This window comes from Tiliqua scincoides, chromosome 8 (assembly GCF_035046505.1).
Source record: "Tiliqua scincoides isolate rTilSci1 chromosome 8, rTilSci1.hap2, whole genome shotgun sequence".
NCBI classification, from domain to species: Eukaryota; Metazoa; Chordata; class Lepidosauria; order Squamata; family Scincidae; genus Tiliqua; species Tiliqua scincoides.
In genome coordinates, this window is record NC_089828.1 from 27,178,752 (window position 1) to 27,191,247 (window position 12,496).

The window sequence follows — 12,496 nt, forward strand, 5'->3', positions numbered from 1 at the left end:
AACCTCTTGCTTGTAAGGAATGCTTGTTATTTACCTTATCCCAGTTGCACTGAGCCCAGTAGTGAAGCTGCGGGGGGGGGGGAACAGTAAGTGCAGGCGCCACAACACACTGTATAAGCGGCCCCTCCCCCTCACAATTGGAGCCGTTCTGGGTAGCAACAGCAACATGTAGGAGACACTGATTGGTTTGGTGAGTGCCTGTGCATTGTCGTAGCTGCCCAGAATGGCTCCAATGGCAAGTGGGAGGGGCCGCCTACACAGTGCGTTGTGGCGCTGTGTAAGCAGCACAGCATGTTTTGTCCCTCTCTAGCTACACTACTGACTGAGCCCCCCATGGTTATCCTGCCCATCTCTCTGGGAATGGGTTCAGAGGTTGACCAGGTTCAGCACTTGCTGAGGACCCACAATAATCAAAGGACCCACCTGGGCAGGCTGATTCTTGAGCGCTCAGTACACATGGCATTTGTAGTGCTCAATATATCATCAGAGAGGCAGACAGGGGGCTATGAGTGACCCACTGCAGGGTTTTGCCCCAGGATTCCAAGTAACCTGGCACAGGCACCAGTGCTTTTCCAGTTAGTTCAGGGTCAGTCTGGTCAGGTGAGTCCTCTGATGGCCATGGGCCATTAGTATCTCACATCAGTATACCCCCTGCTCTGACGAATGCTTAATGTGCAAATTGTAAACAAGGCAATATAAGCAAGCCTCCAGTGATCTCTCTGTAAGCCTCTAGTGATCTCTCCTCCAAAAGGAAGTGACGATCTAGCTAGCGCTGTGCCCTTGGAATTTCTCACCATTTAGAGAAGTGGGATGAGCATGCAACACTATTTGTACCATTTACAAATAGTGTTTTGTACCACTATTTGTATCACAATTTGTACCATTTGGGTCAGTTCCCAACCCAAAATGTGAAAACAACAGGATGGTTTTTGTGGAGTAATTGCTCAAAGACTGAGGGACTTCCCTGCTATTGAGGCTAATGTCCACCAGAGGCCACTGTTGCCCAGGTAAGCAGGTTAGGGCATTTACTCCTTGCTTTACTCTTGCTGTACCAAGAACTGCACTGTTCATCTTGCCATATCTACAGGGCTACTTTTCAGTAGTGGGTGGAGGTACCTCACTAGAGATAAATGGAGATTTATGAGCCTTGGGGGAGGGTGGAGGAGAAGTGTAAAATGCAACCTCTTAATTCTTGTTCCCACTTTGAACTAAATGTAAATGGACACTAAATGAACTAAATGTAAATGTAAAGGGATGCATCAGTCAGGTAGAGTACTAGCTGAAGGCCCACATTCCTCAGAGTGTCACTTGGCTGGACCAACCCTATATATAACCCTCAGACTGCAGGCAGTAACAGTGCCCAATGCGTTATCAAGGGCTGGGAGGGGGGGGCAGTACAGGGCTTTGCTCCAGAACCCTCAGCAATTTGCTGCCAGGACTGCACACACGTAACTGTGCAACTGTATTTGCTCATATCCCCCCCCAGTAGTTTTTCATATTGTCTCTTTTAGGCTACAACGTAATGCACACATCCTTGGGAGTAAGCACTATTGAACTCAAAGGGACTGCACAGGGGGATCACATTATGTCAGATTGAAAACCCTTTGGGTTGAGGGACCTTTTTGTGTACATGATGAAACTCTGCAGGGCATCATATACACTGGTGGCAACATAGCCATCAACAGACAACCCATATCAAGCACTAGGCAGGACAGGTGATCACTAACCCTAGAGCAGGCTCAAGGGCATTATTTCAGGATTTGATGGGGGAAGAAAGAGTTGTTATTCTCATCAAGGTCTAAAAGCCTGATCTTGGATACATGCAAGATGAAAGTAAAACAACTTCATGCAAGTCTATCAATGGCTATTAGTCATGTTAGCTGTATGCAAACTCCATGTTCACAGGAAGTGTGCCACCAAGAACAGGCTGCTGAGGATCAACAGTGGGAGGGGAGGAAGCTTGTGGGCTTCCTGAGGGGTTTTGGCAGGCCACTTATAGGCAGGAGCATCCTGGAGCAGATGGTGGACTTGGGGTCTGCCCCAGCAGGGCTCTTTTTAAGTTCTCAAATTTCAGAAAAAAACAGCATGCTTTAGGAGTTACTTTTTAGGCCTCATAATAGGTAGAGCAGTGTTTTCCACACAGGCCACACACTTTTTTCAGGTCTAGGGACAGTTTACTCTGGAATATTGAATGAAGTTGGTTGCAATGCCAGGACTTCTGCCTCTGCAGCCAGATTCTGAGTCCTAGACAGGTAGCTACTAGAATCAAATGCCCCAGCTGTGCATTTAGTTTGAACAGACCAAGCTTATCAATGTATGATGTCATGGGGAGACCCAGGTTCAAGCCCCAACCCTTGTTTCAAATTGGTGTTCCTTAACTGATCCTGGGCTAAGCAAAGTGCCAGTATGGTGCAGTCATTGGATTACAATGGGAGCTCCTCAGGTTCAAACCCTCACTCTACAGCACTGGTGGCCCTGACCACCCTGCTGCCCCGCCTGCCTGCCTTTCCCAGGAACATCACTGCTCTACCAGAAAGCTCACTGGGTGGCTTTGGACCAATCCCTGTCTCTCAACCTAACCAACCTCAGATGTTTGTTGTGACAATTAAAGGCCCAGTTCTATCCAATTTTCCTGTGCCGGTGCAGCCATGCCAATGGGGTGTACACTGCATCCTGTAGTGGGGAGGCAGTCACGGAAGCCTTTGTTCCCTTACCTTGGGCTGCATTGCAGCTGTACCAGTGCTGGGAAGTTGGATAGGATTGGGCCCTAAGAGGGATGAACCATTGCAATGTTTGATGCCAAGAGATCTTCAAAGGAAGAGAGGGATACCAATGTAAAAAAATTAATGCTACAGTCATTGAATTAATTCATCAGTATGATTTATCCCGGCTGTTGGGAGGCTAAAATGGGGGGGGGGATGGGACGCATGCATAATGTCCTGAGCTCCTCGGAGGCAAGGTATGATAAACCTGCAATAAATCAATGGCATTGAATCCAATTGATTCTGAAACCTGACCTACCTCGCAGAGTTGTTGTGAGGGGAAGAAAAATGAAAACTCCCTAACCGCGATGCGCCCTGCCCTGAGCTGCTTGGAGGAAAAGGGGCTGAATGCAAGCCGGGGTGCTTTGACTGCTCTTTGCAGGGTTTGTGCTTAGCTTACTCACGAACAATCCCATTGCTTTCGCACTTGCAGGCTAGTACTGCACGTTCGGAGAGGGAGGGAGGGAGGGGGAGTTTGGTTTTCTCTGCGTACTTGGTGCGCTCCTCTCCAAGCCCCCGCTCCTGGCTCCGACTCCATGCCGGGGAGGAGGGAGGGAGCCGGGCAGAGGGGGAGGCGCTGGGATTTCCCTCCGGCTGGAGTGACGCTGCTCCCGGGAGCCGGATTGGCAGGCCCGGAGTTGACTTCTCCATGTATGGAGAGCTCGCCGCCTTGGCGGCTGGGCTGGCGCTTGGGGCGGGCGGAGACCAGAGCTCACGGCGCCGCCTCCTCCTCCTCCTCCTGGCCCGACCACCAGCCGGTCTCAGGCTTCCCGAGGACGCAGCCTGGCAGAGCAGCAGGAGGCAGCGGCGGCTCCAGCCCCGGTTGCATGGCGCGCCGGCTGCTTCTCTAGGGCGTCTCCAAACTGCGCTCCCGGACCGGTGCGCCCTGAAGCCAGGCGCACAGGCAGACCGAGAAGGGAAGCTCGCCGGCCAGGAGGCAGGCAGGCAAGGGGCCAGAGATGGTGAGTGCAGCAGGGGCTTGGAGCCCAGTCCGATGCGTGTCCACTCAGAAGTAAGTCCCATTAGAGTCATGGGGCTTACTCTCGGGTAAGTGTGGATAGGATTGCAACCTTGCTCCCGAGTCGGACCCCACAGGCTGGCAACCCCCAACTGGGCTTCAAGCTAACCATCTTCCCGGCAGCGGAGCGCAGGTGAACCCCATGCCCAGAAGTCTTCGTTGCGCACCTCTAAGTGGGAAAGGTGCAGGGTTCATCAACTCCTCCAGTATGCAGGCAGGACTGAGGCTAAGGCACTCTGCGTATGCTCAGGGGTAGTCCTCTTTCTGCCACTTCTCTCTTCTTGCGTTACTTGGCCTTTTGGCACTATTACTTTTCAAATCTCTCCCCCTTGCATGAAGTGGACTCTGACCCAGGAAAACATGTGCCAAGCTAGAATTCATTCACTGGGTGTGATGGTCTATCTGTTGTTGGGTTGTGGTGGCTTTGGGCTACTAGAGCAATAAAGTTTGTGGATGGCAACAGTGTTGTGGATATAGTGGCACTGGGAAATGCTGTGGTTATGGTGGCACTGAGAAATGGCATGGAGCAATTTTACAGGCAAAAACATTAGATGGGTCCCTGTCCCCAGTGAGCTTACAGTCTAAAGTTGAAGGTGGTCTTTCAGGTGGACCAGAACTCTGTGTTCTTGCTACTTCAGTGTAAGCCAGTGGATATCTCTGCATAGCTTTGCCTCTTTTCTCTGTTACTTGCCGCAAGGCAGGAATGAGCCCTGTTCTTGGAAGCAACTTCTGGCTCCTGTGAAGTCTTGTTCGTAACCCAGTTGTTCCACTAAATTGTTCTGTATCCTTATTTTTAGTGCATCCAGGAATAGCAAAAGCAGATGACGATAATTTCATGTTTGGGGGTGGTAGGATGAGCACTGTGTACACCCATAGGGTGGGTGAGTGAGGTTTAGTTTGGCATGGGAAGGAAGCAGAGAGAACCTCCCACCCTTGTTCCTCCTTTGACAGCTTCTTCAGTAGTTCGTGTGTGCCTTTGCTGCCCTCCTCCTTTGACAGCTTCAGTCTCCTTGCCAGAAATGTAAGAGGGCACTCACTGGACCTCCCAGGATTGTCCAATCATGAGAATTTGCTGCAGAAATATGGGAAGCCAAGTGGGAGGTTGGCAGATCTGAACCATGGGGCACAAACCACTGGGACATTCTCTGGTGCCAGTCTGAAATGAACTATCATGCCCTTAGCTTAAGTCCTGCCTGTTCTAGTGTGACTGGCACAGGAGATCTTCCCAGTGGACTATGTCAGGTGGGGGGAGTAGTGCTGTTTGGTTTTTCTGCTTCAGATACCAGAATAGATTGAGGCTGTCTCAAGACTTTTGGCATGCTCCTTGTGCTGATGTGGAAATGTATGCTCTAACTTCTTGTTAAATTCTCTCTTCTCTTGCTTCCCTCCAACCCCAGTTCTATATTTCTCCAAGAGTCCCCAGATCTTTCATTTGCAACTATGCGCTCTTGTAATGGGACTTTGTGTAGAATGTTTCTAAAAGACCTCTGGATATTTTATGGATTCAAAACAGTTATTCTTCCTCTTGTGGTCCTCTGGTTTTCTCAAGCCATGGGTTAGGAAATGGCACCCGTGTTTCCATTGACCACCCAATAGTGGAGTAGATAGCTCTGTCTCCCCCCCCCTCCACAAAAAACAGTGCTTTTGCTCCCCTCTAACTTGGTGGAACAGGCTGTCTGTTTCTCCCTGAACTGGTGCCATCATGAGCGCATGGGAAGGCTCCATTGCCCCTAATTAAGATCTCCGCTGGCATTGGCATTCCTGGGTGATGATGGTGCAGCTCTTGAGGAGGCAACTTTTATAGCTATTTCAGTCCTCTGTCCCTGTTTATTTCCCCCCCCCCCGCGCTTCTTCTCACGAGAGGTGGGTGGAAGGAACCACAGCTCATTTGCTCACCTGAATGATGGCTCACCTGAAGATTGCTTTGTTTACCACATAAAAGCAAAAGTGCAGAGGGCGGCAGTGTCTTGCTGCTGGTGGAGTTGGCAGGATTCCTGCATGCATAAAAAGTCAACAGAGGCGTACCTCGGTGTCCTTTGGCTCAAATGAATACTTGCCTTGAGTGCTGAGTGGTGGATTCATTGCAAGGTGATCGGAACTGTCTTGGCCTGGCATGGGAGGGGAGGGAACAGGACATGAAAGCATAGAAGCTGTTCTGTCCCATGCTTGTTTGGAATTTTTCTTGCTGGAGTGTAAGGAAACTCAACACCTACTTCAGAGAATCGTGAGGTCATCCAGGACCAAGAAGCTATTTCATGCTGTCTCCTCTTGTGCAGCATAAACAGGCACCTCTGCTTGGTTGAGCTGCACAAAAGCAAGCTGAACGGTTGCATGGTGGGCCGGTGTAATGAAACATGTGACAGGCCAAGAGGTATACCGCTTTTGCAAAGATGCTGTGGATTCTGGGCTGTAACTTTCAATTGATTCTCAAGCTATCAGGATGCACCCAACAATGTTCCAGGTGCTTCCAAATCCTTGTCGACCCACCGACCTGTGGAAGCACATGCAACTTGTCACCCACCAAGCAGAACCCAGCCTGCCAACTGTGCATGGTGAAGATGCTTGATGAAGATGCTCTTTTTGTTGTGTTGTGTTTTCCTCTTGGCTGCTGAGAACTAGGCATGGACAGTAATGATTGCGGAATCTTCATTGATGAGACTGAGTCCTGATTGTAATCCTGACACGGCGGCTCAACGAATCTCCATGATTTGTAAATCTCTTGGTTCAGATCTTGGTTCAGGTGTAAACTTATTTGTACTGCATAGACCTTACACAAGCAGCTATCTATCAGTCCCCTCCCCTGTAACCTTGTGACAGTTGTGAGCCATTATGTTTTAACAGGATATACATTTCCAACATAAATAAATCAACATGGAGATAATGGTACTTGTTTGCTTTGTTGAAAGGAGGCTGTAAGGATTGCTGGGACATTATATAGGGTGCTTTGAGCACTCATCCCTGTACTTGTGTTTTTTCTGACTGTGCTAATTCCTGAGAGATTGAGCAAATTCACAGAGGTCTATCAATAGGCATGGTGGCTACATGGAATCTCTAGGTTCAGATTTGGGATTCCTTGACTGAGTATCAGTTGTAAAGGAGCAATGGCAGGAGAGGGGTAGGTGTGTGCCTCTTGCTTATGGGCTTCTCATTGAGGCCGTCCACTAAATTTGGCTACCATCACTAGTGCCACTTCATGGCTTTGAGATTTGGCTTTGATGACTGAAGATTGTTGACGCAACAGCTGATGTCCAGGATGGACGTTTGTCTCCTTTCCTGGACAGGTCACTGGGGTTGTCTTATGTCACCACTCAGAGATCTGTGCTGGCCGGTTTAGGACCCTGCCAGCACTCTGGGGGAGTAATGGCTTGTGAGAGTGCCCTGTTCAAATTGCCCTGTAATTTATAGGTAGGTGCAAGAGTGCTGATTTAAGAAACTCTCTGTAAGTAGACAACTTATTAAAACGTGTCTTTATTCTCTTATGTTCTGCAAGCAAGGGGGGGGAATCTAAACAGCTTTTTTCCTCCTTTAAATTATGAAACAGACAGACCTTTGAATTTTCCTGATCATTCTTCATGAACTGGTCAGCCGACTTTGTTTACCTAGATTGTATAGCTTCATTTCAAAAGTTTGTCAGGCTAAAATTGAAAGGATAAAATCCCTTTGTAATGGTGCTGCCTAAGGGCCCAATCCTATCCAATTTTCTATTCTCAGTGCGGTTGTGCCAGTGGGCTGTGCACTGCATCTTGTGGTGGATTGGAAGCCAATGGGGCCTTCTCAAGGAATGGGGACATGTGTTCCCTTACCACGGAGCTGTATTGTGGCTATACCAGAGCTGGAACGTTGGATAGGATTGGGCCCTAAGTGAGCCACGGCCCAAGTTTTCTTCTACCTTGTTACTCTTGCTGTTTCCACTACTGTTCTGGGGGCGCCTACCCCCTCAGTCTCACTTACGTACACAACCAACTCATCTGTCAGTTGAATGATGCAGCTCACATTGAATGGTGGGTTGTGAGGAGCACCAAACAGACTTGGGGTGCCTGTCACCCTGAGTCTGCCACTGCCTCCCTCCAGCTTTCCACAGATGGAGCTGCTCCAATCTGTTTCCCTACCCACTCACCTTCCCCATGAGTCCCGCACTTCCTGTTTTTTTATATATGAAGAAGCTTCCATGCATTCTTTTTTCAGGGGGAGTGCACGGAAGCAGCAGTGGTGGAATTTGTGCCAGCTTGAAGTGGCATTTGGCCTCAGACCAGGCTTGCTTACATATATTTACACAACTTGCTTGGTTTAACAGTTATAGGTGACACAAGAGGCGAATAGGGTTTCACTTCACTCTGTAAAGCCCCAGATTGCCCCTGGCCTGTGTCTTGCAATCCTGCCGACTACGACAATTTGTCCTATCCCAATTTTTGACTACGCCAATTTGTCGCGTCCAAATATTCCAACTCCCTTATAATGCCCACTTTTTGGCTAAGTAACACCCTCCTTTTCCAAGAACAACAACTGTGGTGTGCAAAGAAATGAGCAGAACTCCTTATCAGTTGAGCAATTAACAAGAATTTATTGCTACAAACACATATACACTCCCTGCAAGTCCTCTTGTCCTGAGGCTTTCCCTCCCCAAAACTCAACTCAGTGGGTAAAGGTCTGAAGCCTCTAGTCCAAGTCCAATCCGGTCTCCAAAGCACAGTCTAGTCTTCTGCAGCAGAGTACCTTCTCGCCAGCAGAGTGTCTCCTTAAGCAGGGTCCTGGTAGTCCCCTTCTCCCATAGCCCTCTTGGTCTGGTACCTTTGCACCTTCTGAAGCTGCCTTTTATCCTTGTATGTCCCATTAAGCCCAAATTAGGCTCAGGTGAGCCATCTCTTCAGTCCATGTCCATTCAAAGTCCCATCAAGGTCAAATGAAGCTCAGGTGTCCGTCAGAGTCTCCATTGGCCTTGATTGATTATAGCTGTGGAGCCAGCCCTGCCCTTCCCAGAGCTGTCAAACAGCTGTCAAAACATGGAATCGCTGTCAACACCACATCATCCACCTGATGATCTTCTGATCTTCCATTGCAGCCTGACCCTTGAGCAATTAGCAAGGTAGGGCCATAGGTCAATGTTAAGCTATCTGCTTTACTTGTGAAGGGTCCCAGGTTCAGAACCTTCCTAGGTAGGCCTGGGCAAACCCCTTGTGTGAAACCTGAGAGAGATGCTGCCAATCAGTATAGACCAGTGATTTTCAACCTTTTTCATCTCATGGCACACTGGCAAGACACTAAAATGGTCAAGGCACACCATCTGTTTTTTGACCATTGACAAGGCACACTGTGCTGTCAGTGGGGGGCTCACATCCCCCAATGGCCCTATTAATAAATGACGCTCTCCCAGATTCCTGTGACACACCTGGGGACCATTCGCGGCACACCAGTGTGCCTCTGCACAGTGGTTGAAAATGGCTGGTGTAGGCAGTGCCAATCTCACTGGACCAAGGGCCTGACAGCTTCATAGTGTGACTATCAAGTTGATCTCAAGCTGCCGTTGGTAGCAAGCCTGTACCCACCTGCTGATCTGTGATGTGTCTCACTCAAAGTCCCAGCAGAAGTAATAAGGAGGAATGTGGTGGAGTTGGGCCTTGCTGTGCTGTTGACAGAATGCCACTGGAAGAAATTACTGGACGTCACAGGCTTACTAAGCAAGCTCTCTGGAGTCTGTGAAGAGGCAAAGAAAAGGCACACCCATCAGCTGACTATCTTAACTTCTCCAGGATGCCGAAGACAGTCTTCTCTCCAGCTTAAATGAAGCACAGAAGGAGATACGTCGGTAGCCTATCGGTAGCCTTGAGTGCATAGAAATTAATGGAATGTAGCCATAGGGCAAAAGAGAAAGATGTAGTACTACAGTTTAAACTGGTACTTGGAGCAGCCTCAAGATATTTTGGAGGTGCAAAATTCAAGTGGCAGCTCTTTGCATCTGTCCCACTGTGATCAGGCATTGCTCTTGTCCATATCAAAGAACCTTACGCAGAAGAACTTCCAGTGGATTGTATCCATGTGCCAGATGTATGACAGCCATCTCTTTAAATAGCACTCAAATCTGTCACAGCCTGGTCAATTTTTCCTATTGCCTGTTTGGCACCTTTGTTTTCTAAAGCAGTTCTCTATGGCTGAGCAAATCCTGAGCAGATGGGTCAGGTGTAACATTGCCTGGCCAAAAGAACAGTCCATGCAGCATCTGTGATTGTTGGCAGCAAAATCCTTGGCTGCAAATACCAGCACAGCTGCATCTTCATTACGCACGAGGAAGGAGAGGTGCAGTCGCTAACCTCTGGCCTGCAGTGGTTTCAAATTGGAAAGCGGTGTCTCTTTTTGCTGTGTGTCTGCACCCTGCTATAAACATTTGTGCTGTTCTTGCATCCTGCCCAGCGGTGCTTCGGCACAGCAGTCAGAATGCCATGGCCTTGTCAATTTGCTGGCGCAGCAAATCTTGCTGTGCAGTCCATGTCGATAGATCTGCAGAATAAAACCAACACTTTGCTTTCCTTCTACGGTGTGGTGCCTTTTTGGCCTCAACCCATCCAGCAAAAGAGCAGCCACAAGTGGGGCCGAAGGCAGGAATGTTGCCTGACACGACCTTTAAGGGCAGGAAAAGGAATTTGTTGCCTGGGCAGCGTGGGCCAAAATCTGCAGCCTTTGAAGGTAGACTACTGAGCTGATTTGTCAGAATCACAGCTTTGTAAGCAGTGGCTTTTAAACTGCAGTTCATGGAATCAGGGCTGTCTTGTGCATGAGGCTGATTGAGACGGTTGCCTCAGGGAATGGATTGATGTGGAGGATGCCCACTTCCACTGTTCTTCTTTTTCCCATTTGCTGGTTCCAAAGAAGAAGAGGGAAATGGAGCCAGAAGTATGGAGGAAAGATGTGAGAATGCCACCCTACTTCCTCTTCCACTCCATTCCCTTTTATTTTTCAATCTGAGGAGCAGCAGTGGCTGGTGTACTGCCAGGTGAAGGGGCAACATCGAAATACAGTATTGGGTGGTCTTGGGCTGGCTCTGCCCAGAACCCTGGGATGTCTTAGGAGCTTATTGGTGGCCTTCTAGATTATTGGATGGTGGGCAAGCTTTCTTGGAAGATGGCTTGCCTACTGCTGTCGATCTTCTGCTGCAATGCCCAGCTGTGGCAAGGGGCCATAACTGAACAATTGCACGCAAACAGTTCCACATTCAGTTCCTGTAGCAAGTAATTGGAAATGTTTCACTCTGCCAGAGACCCTGAAGACCTGCTGCCAGTTAGCAGAGCTAGTACTGGGTGAGATGGGCCAGTTACCTGTCATATACTTTTTTGTGGTGGTCCTTTCTGACCGTTTGTGATCTTTATAAAGATTGGTGCCTCTTGTTGCTCTGGCTCCTGCGATGAGGTTTGGCCATTGCCCTTCATGAACTCTGTGCGTGTGCATGCCTTTAGCATCCTGGGTGACATATCTTCTGATAGACTAAGGCTATAGTAGGGACATGCTTCCTTGTTGCTATTTTGCAGTTTGGGGACTCACCTGTTCCTTTCCACTGCTTAGGCAGCTGTGGCTTCTCCCACCTTCCTCCTGGTCCTCTCATCTGCCCCCTTTTCTGAATACTCTGCTCTATTCCACATCCTTTTCATAGCAGAAGGGACAGATAGCAGGAGGCAGGGGTGGGAAACAGCAGGGAGAAGCAACAGCTGCCTCATCTTTGACAGTGGATTTAAAGATACTGGAGGGGGAAATCTTTGAATTGCAGCCTGGCAAACTCTGTGTTTCTTGGGGTGGCAATTCCTTTGAACTGGAGTGGAACTTACTTCTGAGTAAGCATGGGCTCCACTTTTATTACGCATTTCCTGTAGATTTCAGCAGTGTGGGGTGGAAAATGTTCTGAAATGGAAAACTTTCTACTGCTATATTTTTCTGCCAAAAATGTTACTGTGAGGGGTGCCCCAAAAGGGGGGGTGTCTCTGGGGGTCACCAGGTGGGGTGCCGAGGATCGGCTGGATGGTCTCTTGGGACCCCTGGGTGGGGTGTCCACCTCCCTGGGGTTCCTTGCAGGGGAAGCCTCAGACCAAGCCAGGGAGAAGGTGTTCACGACACCCTTGTCCTCCTCCCTGGAGGCAGGACCTGACGGCCTTGGTCTTCAGGCAGGGGCTCCAGCCTCCTGCCTTCCCTCTCCAGAACTGCCTGTCATCACAGGCCTCCCTGGTTTTATCCTCCCCAGCCACACCCTCGGCTCCTCCCCTTCCTCCCTCTCTAGGCTTAAAGGGGCCCTCACCCTGGCCTGCTTCCCTCCTCTTTGGTGGTGAATGGTGACCTGGCCCTGCTCACTGCTCAGGTCAGGTGAGCTCTGGGGGGCAGTCTCTCCCACCCAGCTGCCCTACGTCTTACCTGGTCAGCTGGGGAGGTGGTGGTGGCTCTATGGCCAGGCAGTTCTGCCCCTGGCCTGCAGCCAGGTAAGGCAGGGATTGGACAAGGGCTTGACCCCTGACAGTTACAAATCTAAAAATGTGATTTTATGAAATCAATTGATAGTATGATGAAATGATATACAACCAGCCAAACCGGGCAGCATTTAACTCTTTTCAGAGAATATTGCCTTCACACCAGGGCCAGCCCACCCATGAGGCCAGCTGAAGAGGTTGCTTCGGACAGCAAATGGGGAGGGGACCCATCTCCACCTACTTCCCTCCACTCCATGGTTTGCCCCTTCTTCCTT

General features: G+C 49.5%; 2 protein-coding genes across 2 annotated transcripts in view; one reads left to right on the forward strand and one right to left on the reverse strand.

Moving 5' to 3' along the window:
* The window catches only part of FAM81A (family with sequence similarity 81 member A), a 33,608-nt gene extending 30,195 nt beyond the window's left edge, over positions 1 to 3,413 (reverse strand). The window contains exon 1 of the mRNA XM_066635514.1: positions 3,171 to 3,413. Within this exon, the coding sequence (XP_066491611.1) occupies positions 3,171 to 3,413 (243 nt within the window). The remainder of the gene's footprint in view (positions 1 to 3,170) is intronic.
* A 142-nt stretch (positions 3,414 to 3,555) lies between these two features.
* MYO1E (myosin IE) overlaps positions 3,556 to 12,496 on the forward strand; it is a 121,576-nt gene continuing 112,635 nt past the window's right edge. Inside the window, exon 1 of the mRNA XM_066635015.1 lies at positions 3,556 to 3,724. Within this exon, the coding sequence (XP_066491112.1) occupies positions 3,722 to 3,724 (3 nt within the window). The 5' untranslated portion in view covers positions 3,556 to 3,721. The remainder of the gene's footprint in view (positions 3,725 to 12,496) is intronic.